This window comes from Castanea sativa, chromosome 1 (assembly GCF_040712315.1).
Source record: "Castanea sativa cultivar Marrone di Chiusa Pesio chromosome 1, ASM4071231v1".
Classification (NCBI taxonomy): Eukaryota; Viridiplantae; Streptophyta; class Magnoliopsida; order Fagales; family Fagaceae; genus Castanea; species Castanea sativa.
Genome location: NC_134013.1, coordinates 80582307 through 80601638, shown reverse-complemented (window position 1 = coordinate 80601638; position 19332 = coordinate 80582307). Strand labels below are relative to the sequence as shown.

The following is a 19332-nucleotide window of genomic DNA, read 5'->3' as shown; positions in this document are numbered from 1 at the left end:
TTATAATATTTTTTTAAATCCTATCAGTTTAAATTTGGAGCCTTTTTTTCTACTCCGCATCAGTTGCTTCACATGTGGAGCCGGCCCTGCAATCAACCTCATGAAAAATGCAACCAAAAACTTCGAGGCGCCACGTCAGGAGTTTGAATTCTCAACGTTTCCCAAAGTCCGTAAAGAATTGTTATTCTCCAACGAAATCTAGAACACAAGTCACTGTAGATTATTCCTTAGCATTTTTTTATTCCTTATGGAGTCATGGTCTTGTTTCTTTCTAGCTAAATAGCTACGCTTTTACATGGTACCAACTACCAAAGCATCAGACATCATTTTTCAATGGCGTCCAAACTTGTAACATTACTCTTCCTTCTCCACTTTCTGCCACTCAAATCCTACTGTTCAACCCAACAATCCTGGATTAAAGCTGGTTATTATTATTCAGGTAGTGAAACTGTCATTTCTGACATAAACTCTAAGCTCTTTACTCACCTACTATGTGCTTTTGCTTACATAAACTCTTCCAACTACCACCTCTCCATCAACTCCTCCACCGAACAAAAGTTCTCTACTTTCACCAACACTGTAAAGCTCAAGAACCCATTGGTTACAACGCTTTTGTCCGTATGGGTTGGCAGAGAAGACTCTCCAATCTTCTTGTCAATGATCAACCAGTCCGCTTTTAGAAATTCTTTTATTCAGTCCTCTATAGAAACAGCAAGGTTTTATGGGTTTCATGGCATAGACCTTTGTGGGGTTCTGCCAAGCAAAAGCTCGGATATGACCAATTTAGATACCCTTTTGAACGAGTGGCGAATTGCTGTGGTTTCTGAGGCAAAAAACTCTAGCAAGTCAGAGTTGCTATTGGTCATGTCTGGTTATTACTTGCCAGCTTTGGATTCAGTGAGTTACCCAATTGAGTCCATGATGAAAAACTTGGATTGGGTACATGTTACAGCATATGACTACTATGTGCCTAGAATCGACAATTTCACATACACTCATGCGGCTTTATATGACCCAATGAATGGGGCTAATACTGATAGTGGCATAAAAGAGTGGAAGAGAAGAGGATTTTTGCTTAGCAAATTGGTTTTGGGCTTGGCTTACCATGGTTATGCGTGGACACTTTTGGACCCCAATAACAATGCAATGGGTGCACCAGCTATCGGTCCAGCTGTTACAGCCGACGGTTCCATGGGTTATAAGTTCATAAAATCGTATCTTAGAAGCTTTCCTTCTGAAGCTGCTTCAGTGTATAATGCTACCTATGTAGTGAATTTCTGCACAATTGGGCCGACTTGGATCAACTATGACGATGTGGAGGCTGTTAAAGCTAAAGTTTCTTATGCAAGGCAGAGCGGGCTACTTGGTTTCAATGTGTTTCAAGTCGGGAATGATGATAATTGGGTGCTTTCCAGAGCAGGTAGGTTACAATGTACTACTTGGAATCCATTGGTCATTTTCTTTTTCTTTTTATTTTGATATAGTCGTATTTATGATATTGGTGTTGGAAAAAACTACCTAGTGGGGAGCAAAGTCTCATCTCATCCAACCAGATTATCAAGCACTTGTGAATTTACTAACACATAAGCTTATAGAAATTAGTCAAGCGTTCAAGGCATATCCCAGTGATTCTAACATGGTAGCCAAGAGTCTTACCGCTCAATTGGCACTTGCTGGTGTTTTCAATGGAAACATCCAAGATTCAAATTCTCATCTCCCATGGCCCCCATTGTAACTATTTAATTGTCCAACCAAAAAAAAAACATCTATATGGTATCTGGGCATTAAGGTTCAAACTCAACCAGACAGACTCACCCTATTTACCTAACAAAAAAAGAAAAAAGAAAAAAGAAACAGTTAGCCCCAACACATAGTAAGGCTAAACAAGTAAGATATGTAATATGAAATTTAGGAGGTAAATCATCGAACATATTTTGTATGGCCTCTATGTGTTTGATGGTTTGTCTCTTACATTCCATATTACATATCTTGCTAGCTTAGCCTTGGTATTTGTTGCGGTTAACTTTCTTTACCTTTGTATTGGTAAATTCACTCTTGATTAGCAATATTGGTTGAGACTTTGCTCTCACCATGAAGTGGATAGTTTTTCCCGACAATTGGAGACAGACTCAGGTTTCGGTTGTGACCCCAACTAACTGCTTACTAAAATTGCTAAATTAGGGAACAGGGGTTGAATATCATAATCATTTGTTTAGTAAAACAGAGTTCATGCTTTGGGTTTGATATCTCATTGAGCTTGTACTTGCCACATGAAGAGAGTGATATATCAGAAATATAGTTAATGGTGGTTAAATTAGAATTTAGACCATATATAAAATTACATTTAAGGCCATAAGAACTTTATCATTACAATTTTGCCAAAAGGCCTGGTTCTGAATTTGATCACAAATTATTTATTTTTGTAATATTCTAGTTTATCGTTATATTCTTGCAGCCTGCCCATGTGCACATATTACGCATAACGCATCCTCTTGAGACATTCTAATCAACATAATTGAAATACCTTTGCAGCTCAAGGGGAAGATGAAGATCAACATAATAAGAGTCATAGATTGTTAATAATTCTGCCTACAGCCGTTGCAGTCATGCTTCTGCTGAGCAGCATTATATGTTACTTACAGAGCAGAGTCATCAAGTCAAGATGTAATTTTTACAACTCTGAGACTACCTCATGATAAAGTTCACAACATCCATATATAAGATGGAGATACTAAACATTTGTCTCTTGTCTTTCTTTTTGGTTACAGGCTGTATAGATAGAGTCAAAAGATTGTTATATAAAGTCCGAATTAAAATATTAGCTGCTGAAGACCTCAACGACAATGCTTCTAATCTGCAAGTTTTCAGTTATTCTGCCATTAATGCAGCTACCAATAACTTTTCAAGTGAGAATAAGCTTGGCAAAGGTGGATACGGACCTGTTTACAAGGTATTATTTGGCAATTCATCCATTGTTTAATACTTTATGTGGATATTGATTTTAAAATAGAGTCCAAATACTATTTTACCAAAAAAAAAAAAAACTGTCCATCAATGTCAGATCGTGGAAACTAGGGAGATCAGGATAAGTTGGGTGAGGAATCACTTCGTTTTATTTTCATCCCATTAGAAGGTTTCAGATCTTCTTTTAGCTTATTAAAATTCTCCAACCACAATAAGTGCACTACTTTTTGCATGCTTAACTCTGTATAAAAGGCATGCTTGACACAATTTATAGAATTCCCTTTTAAAATATCATGTAATATTGCCAAGAGCTTTGTAGCTCAATTAGTTGGCATCTCCTAGTGTTTCCAATGGAGACATCTAGGGTTAAAATCCCCCTCCCATCAAAATTATTATGTAATATTAACTTGAAGACATAAGCAACCAATTTTTCTTTCCATTTTTCGCTGAATACATAAGCAACCCTTCTGCAAGAGATTGCTACAGATAATCTCCAACTCTTTATGAGGATTCTTATGCTGATAACATTGTCTTCTGAAAAATGTTTGTTTTAGTTTAAGACCTCATACCGAATAGCCAATCTGTTTGTCTTACCCTTCCTTCTAGCTATCATCTTTTCTCTGAACAGCTGCACTGTGAAAGGGACTAGACATTAGCACGTGTCTGTTTGTGCACATTATATTTCAACTGATAGTTATATCAGATAATATTATTGGGGTAAATAATGATCAGAATTGCGTATGGCTCAAATGTCTATCTTTGGCATATAATACTAACGACGAATGTTGGTTTCATAGGGCAAGTTACGGAATGGACAGGAGATAGCAGTAAAGAGACTTTCAAGAACTTCAAACCAAGGCCTTGAAGAGTTCAAAAATGAGATTACACTTACGGCAAGACTGCAACATGTAAATCTAGTTAGAGTTTTGGGATATTGCACTGAGAGAGAAGAAAATATGTTGATCTATGAATACATGCCAAACAGAAGCTTGGATCTCTACCTCTTTGGTCAGCAAATTAATTTTCATGCTTCGCATCATAGTTTTTGCATACATATGCTGAGTAACTTGTAATTTTTTACTCAAAAGCTTAAATGGGTCTAACCATTTCCACAACATCGCCAAGAGGATGGCATTCATTTAAAGCTTCAAAGAACCAAAGCTAGACAATTAAGTTCAAAGAGGGGTCATTATTTGTGAATTTCATTCCCCCACATTTTTTAATAACTAATAAAGTACTAATTTGACTTGCTGCAGATCCACCTAGATGCTCTCTTTTAGATTGGAGGAAACGTGTAGACATCATTGAAGGTGTTACTCAGGGCCTTCTATATCTCCAAGAATACTCAAATTTTATTATAGTTCACCGTGATCTAAAAGCTAGTAATATTTTACTGGACAATGAGATGACTCCTAAGATATCAGATTTTGGGATGGCTAGAATTTTTGGAAAGGATGAACATGAAGCAAATACAGGTCGGATTGTTGGAACGTAGTAAGTAAAATGCCCGTTAATGAAATATACAACTGTTATTTATTTATTTATTTTTGAATACTCATCATTTTCATTATGACATGCTTTGCAGTGGTTATGTTCCTCCGGAATATGTAAAAAAAGGAATATACTCCATGAAATTCGATGTTTATAGTTTTGGAGTTCTACTTTTGCAAATCATAAGTGGCAAGAGAAATACACGATATTATGGGACACATGATAATTTGAACCTTTTAGACTATGTAAGTGAATTACTTGGTAATACTTTCTATGATTCTAGCATATTGTGATTTAAATTATTGTAATTTGAAGTTTTGTATTTGAGCTATAAATGTGGTAATTATTGCAGGCATATGAGCTGTGGAAAGAGGGCAGAGGGTTCGAGTTTATTGATCCATCACTGGATGATTCTTGTTCTTATTATAAACTCCTAAGATGCATGCAAGTGGCCCTCTTATGTGTCCAGGAAAACCCTGTTGATAGACCATCCATGTTAGAGGTTTCTTCAATGCTCAAGAATGAAACTGGAGCCATTAGCAATCCTAAAAAGCCTGCCTTTTCGATTCAAATTGATGAAAATGAGGAAGAAAAATGTCCATTGCAGGAAAAGATGTGTTCAGTAGATGATGCAACAATTTCTCAAGTAGTACCCCGATGAGACTGCTGATGACTGTGGAAATATTTGAAATATAAACAAAATGTAAAGGTTTGATTTTTCTGACTTCATGTTAATATTTGTGCTAGGGTATCACAAATTCATACACCTTATTGCCTTCATTTTCCTTTCGCCAAATCTATATAAATATATATATATATATATATATATATATAAATAAAATAAAAACACTAAAGCTTAGCATTTATTGTTACTACTCTCAAGTTGAGCCATATCAGCGGTTGTGTCAGTATTTTTTTTTTCCATCTTTATTGATTGTCCATTGCAAAACTAATTATTTGTGGCCAATGTGATGCACTACATGTCATCATAAACTCTAATTATCTATTGTCTATATTGAAAGCTCCTTTAAACACTGAGTGTCGTTTTCTTTTCATCATTCTATATATATATATATATATATATATATATATATATATATATATATATATAGATATATATATAGGCAATAAATTTTGCTACTCAATTATTAAGCCACATCATCCACTTATTTTCTCTTTTAAACTTTTCTTCTCTCTACTCTCAAAAAAAAAAATAATAACAAAAACAAAAACCTCTTCTTCTCCCTATTAATCCACACCTATAGTTACATTTTCTCCAACATTTCCCTTTGCCTCTTTACCTCCCCCACTACTCTGTATTTCACTATTACACTTTCTTCATCCTTTTCTCTTTTTTTATAATTTGATTCTTTTTCTTCCCATTTTATTTTGTATAAATTTGATATAATTTTTTTCATTCAATCCACATTATTTCCACGCAAAGATTGTGAGTAGACACACTCTCTCTCTCTCTCTCTCTCTCTCTCTCTCTCTCTCTCTTTGAATTTTTTTTTTCTTTCTTACAACTCTAATTAAGGTTGATGGTTTTTTTTAATAAAAATATGTGTTTTGGTATTGTGTTTTTCAATTTCCCATTACAAGGTCTTCTCTCTTCCTTTTATAGCTTTGGTTGAATTTTGGTTTGAGTTAATACTTAGTTTTTTTTAAAAAAAACAAAAATTTTGGGTTTATATCAAAACACAATTTACATGGCTATGAATTTGGATATGCCTACCAATTGTTTGAATAATAAATTATTATAAAGTTTATCTTTTATTCTTTTGGTTTCATTTTAATTTTGGTTAAGATAACATTGTAATTTTGTGATGAGTTTTGATTATTATGATAATTTTCATATTCCTTAGGAGATGAGAAATTTGAATAATTAATTTGAAACTTATAAAGTTTAGTTGCATATTAGGCAAATATAACACACTATAAAAAAAAAGTTAAAAGGGTGTTCACCTTAAAAAAATAAATAATAGAATGATATATTTGTATTGATAAAAAGATAAAAAAAAAAATACTTGTAATTTTTTTAAAATGAAAATACTTGAAGTAAGTATTCCTTTTTATATATTACACCCCATTACATGTTATAATTTATATATACTAGCATGTAACCCATGTAAACGTATGGATACATTTTAAATTAAACACAATTTTTATTATAAGAATATAAATTATTAAAAAAAAAATAGCATGTAACAAATGCATACATACAGATACATTTAAAATTAAAAACATTTTTTATAAAAAATATATAAATAATTATTCAAATTTTTTTTTTAAAGTAGACGTAATTAGTCACATATTAAAGTTCTTACCTAAATTTAGTACTACTTATGATCATTTTTTTCTAATTTTTAATAAGATAAAATGTGTGGTGATATTTGTTGAGTGGTGATTATTATTGAGTATGTGTGAATGGTTTTTTTTAAAAAAAATTTGTAGTTCATTGATATTATATTCTTAGTATTTCGCATTCATTAACTCGCTTGGTACAAAGATTAAAAAACTTAAGTGGATACATGACACGAATTTAAGTAGATAATTATGGTGTGATTTACACATAAATTTAGACACATGACGTAAAATTAGATTATAATATCAAATTCTATTTGAACTTTCTCTATTAATATATATATATATTTCCACACATCGCGTGAGTCTGCGACTAGTAAAGATAACCCTTTGTTGAGGGTAGAAAAATCTTCCTTCCGACAAATGAGGTTTGTGTTGGGTTTGGGGCCTAAACTAAAACTCAACAATAGACTCAAAGCACGGCCCAAAGGCTATCGATGAAGATTTGAAGAATTCACTTTATTTTATGCCTTAGGCCTAGGTTGAGACTGACAAGGATTATAAGATGGCCCAAAAATCCTTCCTACAACAGATACGTCAGCATGATTAAAAAGTAAACTGCAATAAAGAAATAGCCCATCAGTAAATATTCCAACAGTGGGATATCCCAGCGGTAAAATATCCCAATGGTAAAATGTTCCAGCAGAAAGCTGTCCTAGCGGTAAAATAAGACATAATAGAATAAACCTCCAGTCGTTAGCTGTTTCACAAATTAAGGTAAGTATCTACATCTTCAAACTCATCATCCATTGGCTCTGAAGAAGAGTCTTCAAACACAATAATATGAGGGAAAGACTCTATAGTAACAAATACATCATATCCTTCAATAGTAAATGAGTAAATAAATATTATAGGCTCCATTATAACAAGTAATGAGGAAAACTTAGTGTGAGATGAAAGGAGAGAGAGAGATTCCAGCTAGTGCAGCAAGATCATTATGGTGCCAAGATATGCTCATGGATATAGTATAAATAGTGAGTAATGAGGGACATTTCAAGTAGTATGAGTAGTGGGAGAGAGTGTTTAGTGAAGCTGCTGGGACTTTCTGCTGGGGACGGGTGAAAGCTTATAAGTAGAGATGTGAGGGGTATTTGTGAGCTATAGGCTGAAGAGATTAGTTTCTAAGTTTGAAACTAATAACTCAGGGACTTAAAACCTCACTTAAGAGTTTTTAGAGAATTAAGGAGAAGAGAATAGAGAAGTTTTTTAGAGAGTTCTTCCCTATTGGTGTCTCTTAGTGTGTGTTGGAGTGTTGGTGGAGAGTTTCTATTTATAGTTGAGTTTTAGGGGGTGATTAGCAAATAATCTTTGCTAAATCAGCCTCAATCTTCAGAAAATTCTTAGAAAATTATTCCTAGGATTTGGACCAAGAGTGGTAAGCTCAATTTTTAGAATGTTCTTACTGTTTTGGGTAATAACAGCTAAGGTTCTGACTTAGTATAAAATGCTGATTTGTGCTCAGCTAATGGTATTAAGGCATATATTAGGCTAATGATCTTGGTTTTGTTGCTACTAGAATCAGAGCTCCCTAAGGCAAATTGTATCACCCTAAGCTAGGTGTCAATGTTAGAACTCTTTGCTGGGAACTCTGCTGGAGATCCCTTTGGTGCCCTCCAAACCACATTTCCTTTAAGTTTCCTCATTTGAGTTCATGTGCTTGGTCCATGAACCAGAAAGTACACATTTTTTGCAAGATAATGAGCTATTTTCAAGTTGTTGTAGGAGATTTCATGATCTGATTATGGCTGTCCTTAGCCCTTGACCGAATAGGTTGGAGAAGAAAGGGGAGATAGCAGGCTAAAGCTTCCCAACTTTATGTCATGTCATCTCAAGTTGTGCTGGAACTGATGGCAATGGGCTCTAGCTCTCAGGTTGTGCTGAAACTTAACTGGTCAACTCACGTGAGCTTCAACTACTGGGATTTGTATGTGAGTTTCAGCTGCTGGGATTTGTGTCATATGAGAAATGATGGAAATCAGCTTGTCAAAGAAGGGTTTAACCCCTGTCGGACACATGTCCTCTTCTAATTTGATTGGACAAGTTGGAACTGATGACAATGGGCTCCAGTTGTCAGGTTGTGCTAAAACTTGACTGGTCAGCTCACGTGAGCTTCAGCTGCTAGGATTTGTATGTGAGCTGGGTTGGGTCAGCTGAGCCTTGTAATTGAGCTTCTTTGGGCTTGGTTATCCCTACAAAATGAAGAGTTTTGCTAAGGGTGATATACATGGGCTTTTATAAATTTTATCAGAGAAGTATTTTTTGAGGGATGAGTGATTATATTTCCCATGAGTGAGGGACTTTAGTATATGTAAAATAGGTGCCAAAATAATATTGGGCTTTATGAGTAGTTGCGAAAATAATATTGGACTTTTAAAAATAGGTGCCAAAATAGTATTTGGGCTTTGTGAAATAGGTGCCAAGATAATATTTGGGCTTTGTAAGATTTTGTAAGAATATTGCCGTGTAGCAACGGGCTTTTAAAGGTGCCGTGTAGCAACGGGCTTTGTAAGAGTGCCGTGTAGCAATGGGCTTTATTGGTGCCGTGTAGCAACAGGCTTTACAAGAGAGTTTTGTTGGGCTTTTTGGGTTTTACCTACAAGTTAAATGATTTTGGGCTTTTTGTGGTGAAAGTATAATTTTGTAGCCCAATTTTGGTAGTAATGCGATGAGTATTTTTGTGAAAACCCAAGTTAGATAATTTGTGGGATATAATGGGTAATATTTGTGAGAGGGCCCAAGGTAATTTATAGGACTTATATAGGGAATATTTGTGGGAGCCCAAGTTGGGCAATAATATAGAGAGTATTTGGATAGTACATAAGAAATATTTATGTGGCCTCAAAATGGTTTATGGGCCTGTGTGGGTATTTTTTAGGGAGTGAGCTAATGAAATTAGGGCCCAAAAATTTGTACCTCAACATTTAGCCCCCAAGTCACATGTGAGCAGTTTGTGTTTGGTCACATGTGCAAGTTTGAAATTTGGTGGCAATTGTGAATAGTGGGCTCTTGCAACTTTCCCACGTTTAGCACTTTCAGTTATTCCCTCAGGTTTCTTTGCATTAAATGCTAGTGTTTTCCCCATGTCTTGTCACTTGCAACTTTCACGTTTACCAGTAAAAGGCTGGCCTTTGTTACTTCTTCTTTTATTTTTGCTTGGACCAAAAAATAGAGAGATTAAAGCACAGAGAGAGATCCTTTTCTTCTTCTTCTTATTTTCGGCCAAGGTTGAGAGAATAACACAAAATTCAACCAGGGCAAGGAGAGTGACTGAGATTCTTAGCAAAGCAGAGAGAGAAATAGAGCCTTTTCTTCCTTCTTTTCCTTGCCATTGGCCAAGAGTGAGAGAAACAAAGAGCTTCGGCCGGGTTAAGAGGGAATCTGAGTTTTTTCTTTCTTCCCTTGTTGATTTTGGCCAAGTGAGAGAAAGACTCATAACTTCTTTTGCTTCCCGTGGTGGCAGTGAGTGTTTTTTTTTTTGCCTCTTTTTTGTTTATGAGAAAATAATATCTCTGGTTCTGTGAGTTATGGCTGAAAGAGAAGAACCGTTGGGTTCTAGTGATACTGGTACCGCTGGGGTGGTTGTGCCAAGAAGTGAGGCTACGACTGGGGGCGTAACTAAGGCAGTTGCTGCGGGTGCTGGTGTGGAGGTTAGGCTAGGAGAGTCTTTGTTGTTGCTGTAAGACCCGTGGTATTGCTCAAATTCTCTATTTCCAAAAGTTGGGGCTCTCGAGGTTAGCCTACCCGGTGTGCCAAAGAAGTGGATTTTGAAGGGTGAAGCCCCCAGTCAAGAGACAGCATGGGTTCCAGCCGTTTCTGGTATAATGGACTTGCGGTTCTAGCAGAAAGAGCTTCTGCAAGCACCTATTCAATTTTTGTGTCCTTGTGGCACAACCGTTGGTTGGTCCGATTGGGTGGAGCAAGAGGTTACCGATGAAGGGTTCTATCAAATTCTGAGGAATGCCAAGATTTTCGAAGCCATAGTTGTGTTTCGTAGGTGAAACATGTATAGAGATATTAGAGCACTTCGATTTCTAGTAGGCCGTTGGAATCTCGATACCCACACTTTCTTTTTTTCTTTAGGGTGAGACTACAGTCACCCTTGAAGATGTGGAAAGGATTTGCTTGCTGCCTAGCATGGTGAAGGAAAAATTCTGGTTTTGTATCTTATACAAAATACATAGCGGAAGCAACAAACAAGGATCTATTTCATTCATGGTTGATAACGTGCACTATGTAAATTTTAGAATTTAAGAACAAGATAGCGTACCTTGGTGTGGAGAAATTCAAAACAAAGATTAGAAGCACTTGGGAACACTTTTAATCTTCACTCCAATTCCACTTTACGCCCAAGATGTGTGGTCTCTCAATCAGTTTTCAAAGGGAGAATGAAAGTGTGTCTCACACTCTCTCACACACCGTTACTTATTTTCTTTTTCACTTTTCTCTAATAAAAATTCTGTATGTTTCTCCCTTTATAACTAACTGATTATCTAATTAGGCTGGCCTATTGGGCCTTTCCAATTGGGCTTTAGTGTGTGGCTTGGAGTGGGACCAAAAGGGAACAATAAGACACTAGCTCCAATGGGCCTTGGGCTTTTCCATCAACTCTTGACAAGTCCAAAGTTACCATTAATTATATTTAATACCACTATATAAATATAATTGCACTCTAGGCCTTATTAATAAATTATATCCCGAGACTTTATTATACACGTAACTCCTTCATAAAATATTCGTAGTAATACAAAGTCATAAACGTAGACTGCCACTTTGTAAATTACTACATCTTACCCTTGAGTACCCGGTTTAATTCTTTAAAGTTATTCATTATATATTTATGAAATCCAATTTCATAAATATATACTTTAGCAATTTCTTACTAAAGTGGTTAGGCCTAACTCTCTGAATAACTGAATCCATTAAACTTATCTCAAGGGAATATTTTATATCTCCATCAAGAGACTATGAATTCCATCTTGAGAATATATGTTCCATCAACACTAAATGTGGCTGCCCAACATACTGAGGTTTTGACCGTAACTTTAGATCTCACTCCTGATATATCAAAGCAACCTACACTTCATGATCAGGTCCATTATTCTCTCAGGATTAAGAGTTCATGCAAATAGAAGTCGTGAGATTTACTATTCATTTGACAGTCGTTAGGAGAATAATAAATCTCACAGCGGTCCTGTTCAATATGTCTTAACTCTTAAAACATATCAACATATCAACTAGAAGTCTCCACTTCCATGATTAAGACAAATCATATTAGTTGACACGTTATAGTCTTCGCAGATGAAATGCCCAATTTCATCACCGACTACGAACTATAAATTCTAAGTTTACAATGAACTTGTGATTTACATCTTCTGTGACTTTTCACATAAATCACATACAATGCATCTCATGGACTATATGATAATGTCTCATATTCATGTTACCACTATTTTAGATAATAATAAAATAACTTTATCAATCACAATATTAAGTCATACATCATGTCATACATAATGTCATACATAATATTATACATAGCATCATACAATAGGATTTAAGGGCACTAATCCTAACAATCTCCCACTTGCCCTAAAGACTATTGTGCACTAATCTAACTCCCATTCCTTCCAAATGTGACTCGAAAGTCCTTTGAGGCAAGACTTTGGTAAAGGGATTTGCTAGATTATTTGCACTTTCAATCTTTAGTACCACAACATCTCCACGAGCAACAATGTCTCGAATGATGTGGTACTTCCTCTCAATGTGTTTTCCTTTCTTGTGATTCCTTGGATCTTTGGATTGTGCAACCGCTCCACTATTGTCGCAAAACAATGTGATGGGAACTTGCTCCATTCTCATAACACCAAGATCAGAAAGGAATTTCTTGAGCCAAACAGCCTCCTTTGCTGCTTCACAAGCAGCAACGTATTCGGCTTCCATGGTGGAGTCCACAATACAAGATTGCTTAACGCTCCTCCAACTTATGGCTCCACCTCCCAAGGTGAAAACACATCCTGAAGTGGATTTTCTGAAATCTAGATCTCACTGAAAGTTTGAATCTGTATAGCCAATGGGAATCAAATCCTCACTATGGTAAACAAGCATATAATCTCTCGTTCTCCTAAGATACTTGAGAATATGCTTTACAGCTTGCCAATGTTTTGGTCCTGGATTTGATTGATATCGGCTGACCATTCCAACTGAATAACAAATATCTGGTCTAGTACAAAGTGTGGCATACATGAGACTTCCCACTGCAGAAGCATAAGGAACTTGTCTCATCATATTTTCTTCCTCTTGAGTCTTAGGCCTTTGGTCATCAGACAGAGGAACTCCATGTCTAAAAGGAAGCAATCCTTTCTTGGAGTTTTGCATGCTAAACCGTTCTAGGACCTTGTCTATATATCCAGCTTGTGATAAGCCTAACATCTTATTCTTGCGATCTCGCCAAAGCTTGATCCCTAGAATAAAGTTAGCCTCACCCAAGTCCTTCATATCAAATTGGCTTGACAACCAAACTTTAACCGATGACATTACCCCTACATCATTCCCAATGAGTAGAATATCATCAACATAAAGCACTAGAAACATTACTACTTTGTCTCGATGCCTTTTGTACACACATGGTTCATCAAGATTTTGTTCAAAACTAAATGACTTGATTGCTTGATCAAATCTGATGTTCCATGACCTAGATGCTTGTTTAAGTCCATAAATGGACCTATTCAACTTGCATACCATATGCTCTTGGTTCTTTGCTATGAAATCTTCTGGTTGCAACATGTATATCTCTTCTTCAAGATTGCCATTAAGAAATGCAGTCTTGACATCCATTTGCCAAATCTCATAATCATAATGAGTAGCAATGGATAAGAGAATTCTGATAGATTTAAGCATGGCTACTGGCGAAAAAGTTTCATCATAATCAATACCTTCTTTTTGTGTATACCCTTTCGCCACTAGTCTTGCTTTAAAGGTTTCAACCTTTCCATCTATCCCTCTCTTCCTCTTGTAAACCCATTTGCAACCAACAGGTTTAATGTCGTTAGGCGCCTTTACAAGATCCCATACATGATTGGAATGCATGCAATCCAATTCAGATTTCATAGCTTGGACCCAATGATGTGCATCTATATCATTCATTGCTTCATCATAAGTGTAAGGATCCGATTCAGCCTCTTCTAAGATAGCCTCATAAGTTTCTCCTAAACCTACGAATCTTATAGGAGGCCAAATAATTCTCCCACTACGACGAGGCACCTGTGTACTAGACATCTCATGAATAGTATCTAGTGGCGTATCTAATACAGTCACATCATCCCTAGTTTCATCCATTGGTTATTCAACTACAGGTTCATTCATTTCAGCCAAGACAACTCTACTTCTAGGAGTAAAATTATTCATATAGTCATTTTTCAAGAATTTGGCATTTGTGCTAATAAACACTTTATTATCCTTATGACTATAGAATAAACCTCCAACTGTTCCTTTTGGATACCCTACAAAAAATATCACTTCTGTTTTAAACTGTGACTTGTCAGACTTTTCTTTCAACACATGTGCTGGACAACCCCAAATGTGGAGATGTCTCATACTACGCTTACGCCTATTCCACAACTCTACAGGTGTTTTAGGAATAGACTTCGAAGGTACTAAATTCAGAAGATACATTGCAGTATTTAAGGCATATCCCCAAAAAGAAATTGGTAGAGTCGAATAACTCAACATGGACCTAACCATATCTAAAAGAGTCCTATTCCTTCTTTCTACTACACCATTTTGTTGTGGAGTTCCAGGTGCAGTCAACTGGGATATAATCCCATTTTCAGTCAAGTAATCCTTGAAATCACCAAGAATGTATTCGCCACCTCGATCAGATCGAATGACCTTTATGTGTTTACCCAATTGATTCTCAACTTCAGCCCTAAACTTTTTGAACTTTTCAAAGGCTTCGGACTTCTGTTTCATTAGGTACACATAACCAAATCTAGAGTAATCATCAGTAAAAGTAATGAAATACTCATAGCCACCTCTTGCTTGAATTGACATAGGACCACATACATCTGAATGTACTAGTTCTAGCAAATCTTGCGCTCTTCTACCTTTTGCATTAAAAGGTCGTTTGGTCATCTTACCTTCCAAACAAGATTCGCAAACTGGAAAACCATCAAAGTCCATGGGCTGTAAAAGTCCATCTTTGATTAGTCTTTGAATCCTACTTGAATTAATATGACCTAAACGCAAGTGCCATAGATATGCATCACTAGTAGAAGGAAACTTTCTCTTTAATGATTTCACATGAGAGTTACTATTTAATTCAGAATTGTATAATTCATGCTTATCAGAAGTTAAAATATAAAGACCATCCACAATATTGCCAGAACAGATAAACACTTTATCCTTCTTTATTAAAACATTGTCTTTCAGGATAACACAATATCCATGTTTACCCAAGTAAGTTGCAGAAATTAAATTCCTACGAACATTAAGTACATACAAACAGTCTTCCAATATTAAAACTCTAGACTTAAAACACAAATTAAACACTCCAACAGCTTCAACCGGAATCTTGCTCCCATCAGCCAAAGTAAGAAATAGTTCTCCCTTATTCAACTTTCTAGTCTCTTGGAACCCCTGCAAAGAATTGCAAATATGATTAGTACAACCTGAATCCACACACCAGGAATCTGTTGGATTCTGTACCAAACATATTTCAAGAAGAAATGAACTTTTCATACCCTTATTCTTGGCAGCCTTGTATGTTGGACAATTCCTCTTCCAGTGTCCTTTCTCACCACAATGGAAACACTTTCCTTTGGTTTTCTTTCCTTTGTTGGCAACCCCAAGGCAATTTGTTTACCATCTTTCTTAATGAAGTCCTTCTTCTTCTTCTTCTTACCCTTGCCTTTCGACTTAGGTTGAGAAGTAGAAGCTTCACTCACATTGGCTTCAACACTTGAAGTACCAAGGATGCCTTCCGCTGCCACTAACTCATTCATTAATTCAGACAAAGAATAAATCTTTTTGTTCATATTATAATTGAGTCTGAATTTCTTGAATTATTCTGGTAGTGACTAGAGTATCATATCCACTTGGGATTCTCCATCAATGTCGGCACCTAAAACTTCTAATGTGTTCAGATTAGCAATCATTCTAAGACAATGCTCTCTTACTGAACTTCCTGCAGCCATTTTGGTATTATAAATTTGCCTCATGGTTTCTTGCCTTGCAGAACGGCCTTGCTTACCAAACATCTCCTTCAGACTACGCATTATGTCCGAAGCAAGTTCTACATCCTGCATTTGATGCTGTAGAACATTTGAGATAGATGCTAGGATGTAGCACTTGACCATCTCATTAGATTTCTGCCAACGATCATATCGCTGTTTTTCCTCAAGAGGAGCATCTAATGAAGGAAATTTAGGACATGGTTGAGTAAGCACATACTTGTGCTCTTCAGCAGTAAGAACAATGTCCAAATTTCTTTTCCAGTCAACATAGTTGGATCCAGTCAGTTTGTTTTGGTTAAGAATAGAAACAAGTGGGCTAAATGATGCCATGACAAAATCTGAAAATAATAAACATGAATATAATAAGTAAATTGGACATTATCAATTTAGCATAAAAGCATATAATATGGAACCTTAACAAAAACCATAAAATAATATATGCAACGATAACCCAATCTCATATTCAATATCCCTCAGCATAGAGTGAACATAAAATACTATGATTGATTAAGAACTATTCTCATTATTAGTGCTATCATGATAACTCTTATCAAACACTAATATTATGCCGTTTTATATTTAGCCTCTAAGTAATAATAGTAAGAACTCAGCATAGAGGATACTATAATACTTAGTCTAGTGTAAACCATTGTCTAGAATCATGTGTAACCACATTTCATCCCTTTAACAGGCTTATTTTGTAGTACCATGATAAAACACCCTCCGCATGGAATGCAAAGCTTGAAGCTAAGACAAGGTGTTTATCAAACCACTATAAACCATGAAATTCAATCTTGTAGGACCATGAAATAAATACTCTCCGCATGGAATGCTAAGCTCGAGGCAAAGACAAAGTATCTATTTCACACTACTATGAACCAACAATGGAGGCCGTGAGATCCAACCCTTGTATCTCTCTCCCACTAAATATTTTAAATTAAAGGTTTTTAAGGTCAAGAACCATAATAATGCTAGACACGTTGAAAAAATAATCCTAATCTAATTAGGAATAAATTTCATTAAACTACTATTAACACATATAAATATATATATAACGTAATAAAAACCCTTATTACATATAAAAATTCATATTATATTATATATATAATATAATATACAAATTAATATATGTAATATATAATTATTACATTATATATATATAATATAATATACCTATATATGTACTTGACATATATATATATATATATATATATATATATATATATATATATTATATTATGGCCCACGGTTGAATGCTTGGTGTGCAAATTCAAGATGAAATTCATGAAGTCTAGGATTCCATGTTTACAATAATATCTATTGGGTCCCACTTGCAATATATATACATATATATATATACACATGGATGGATCTTTCCCATGGCCATAAAATATGCAAGACAAAGAAAACTTTGAATAGTCAACCCACATTCAAACCATGCAAGCCATATAAACCAAGACTTGAAAGTTATACCATGCAAAATTTTTATTCCATGCAAGCCATGCACCAATTCCATGAAACTACGTCCAAGCCAAACGGTGCAAGACAAAACAAAGTTATTTGATTGGCATAACTTCCATTCAATAACTACCTACCCCATCCGTATGGAACATGTATAGAATGTAATATGTGGTTATCATTTTGAATGTGCCCGTACATATTTCAATGGCTATAAAGCATTAACATTCAATCATATTCTTCCACTAATGGTTATAGAATCAATGACCAATCGTGCACATGCAGAACAATATATCACATATATATCAATGCACACAAAATTTATGGAACAATATCTTTATGCAGGAAAACACAAAGATAACGGTTTTCTTAAATTCTAAAATTCAATCACACGCTATACAATCATGATATGAAAACCTGGCTCTGATACCAATTGAAGGAAAAAATCTGGTTTTGTATCTTATACAAAACACATAGCGGAAGCAACAAACAAGGATCTATTTCATTCATGGTTGATAACGTGCACTATGTAAATCTCAGAATTTAAGAACAAGATAGCGTACCTTGGTGTGGAGAAATTCAAAACAAAGATTAGAAGCACTTGGGAACACTTTTAATCTTCACTCCAATTCTACTTTACGCCCAAGATGTGTGGTCTCTTAATCAGTTTTCAAAGGGAGAATGAAAGTGTGTCTCACACTCTCTCACACACCGTTTCTTATTTTCTTTTTCACTTTTCTCTAATAAAAATTCTGTATGTTTCTCCCTTTATAACTAACTGATTATCTAATTGGGCTGGCCTATTGGGCCTTTCCAATTGGGCTTTAGTGTGTGGCTTGGAGTGGGACCAAAAGGAAACAATAAGACACTAGTTCCAATGGGCCTTGGGCTTTTCCATCTACTCTTGACAAGTCCAAAGTTACCATTAATTATATTTAATACCATTATATAAATATAATTGCACTCTAGGCCTTATTAATAAATTATATCCTGAGACTTTATTATACACGTAACCTCTTCATAAAATATTCGTAGTAATACAAAGTCATGAACGTAGACTGCCACTTTGTAAATTACTACATCTTATCCTTGAGTACCCAGTTTAATTCTTTAAAGTTATTCATTATACATTTATGAAATCCAATTTCATAAATATATACTTTAGCAATTTCTTACTAAAGTGGTTAGGCCTAACTCTCTGAATAACTGAACCCATTAAACTTATCTCAAGGGAATATTTTATATCTCCATCAAGAGACTATGAATTCCATCTTGAGAATATATGTTCCATCAACACTAAATGTGGCTGCCCAACATACTGAGGTTTTGACCGTAACTTTAGATCTCACTCCTGATATATCAAAGCAACCTACACTTCATGATCAGGTTCATTATTCTCTCAGGATTAAGAATTCATGCAAATAGAAGTCGTGAGATTTATTATTCGAGGTATCTATCGAGGTTTAATGAGGCTCGACACCTAATATCTATTGAGGTATCTATCGAGGTTACGGAAATCAGAATTTTCAAATATGATTTTTAGGCCAGGCTTTTGTATTTGTGTATGATTTCTTTTCTCACAACCTTAGACATATATAAGGCTTATTTTAGAGGCCGTCACATAAAAGAATACAAGGAGAACATATGAAAAAGGTGACCAAAGCCTTATTCTCTCTAAAGGAAGCTACTGCATCTTTGCGCCTTAGGGTTTTATAACCAAGTGCTTCTTGATCTTCATTATTGATGAAGTGAAGAACTTTGCAGCCAATATTATTCTTTCTCAAGTTGGTGATTGAGTCACGTACTAAGATTTGTGCAAATGAAT

General features: G+C 35.3%; 1 protein-coding gene across 2 annotated transcripts; it reads left to right on the top strand.

The window, feature by feature from the left end:
• The first annotated feature begins 289 nt into the window (after positions 1-289).
• LOC142642023 (receptor-like serine/threonine-protein kinase SD1-6) lies at positions 290-5269 on the top strand. 2 transcript variants are annotated; one of them, XR_012845573.1, is made up of 7 exons: positions 290-1420; positions 2533-2664; positions 2769-2950; positions 3762-3972; positions 4221-4439; positions 4550-4700; positions 4808-4948. XR_012845573.1 is itself a non-coding variant. In XM_075816375.1 (7 exons), the coding sequence occupies exons 1-7, from the start codon at positions 334-336 to the stop codon at positions 5114-5116; spliced, it is 2310 nt and encodes a 769-aa protein (XP_075672490.1). In that variant the 5' UTR covers positions 290-333; the 3' UTR covers positions 5117-5269. The 2 variants fall into 2 exon arrangements, 1 of the variants encoding a protein (XP_075672490.1); XM_075816375.1 differs by having other exon boundaries at positions 4221-4458; positions 4808-5269.
• The last annotated feature ends 14063 nt before the right edge of the window (positions 5270-19332 follow it).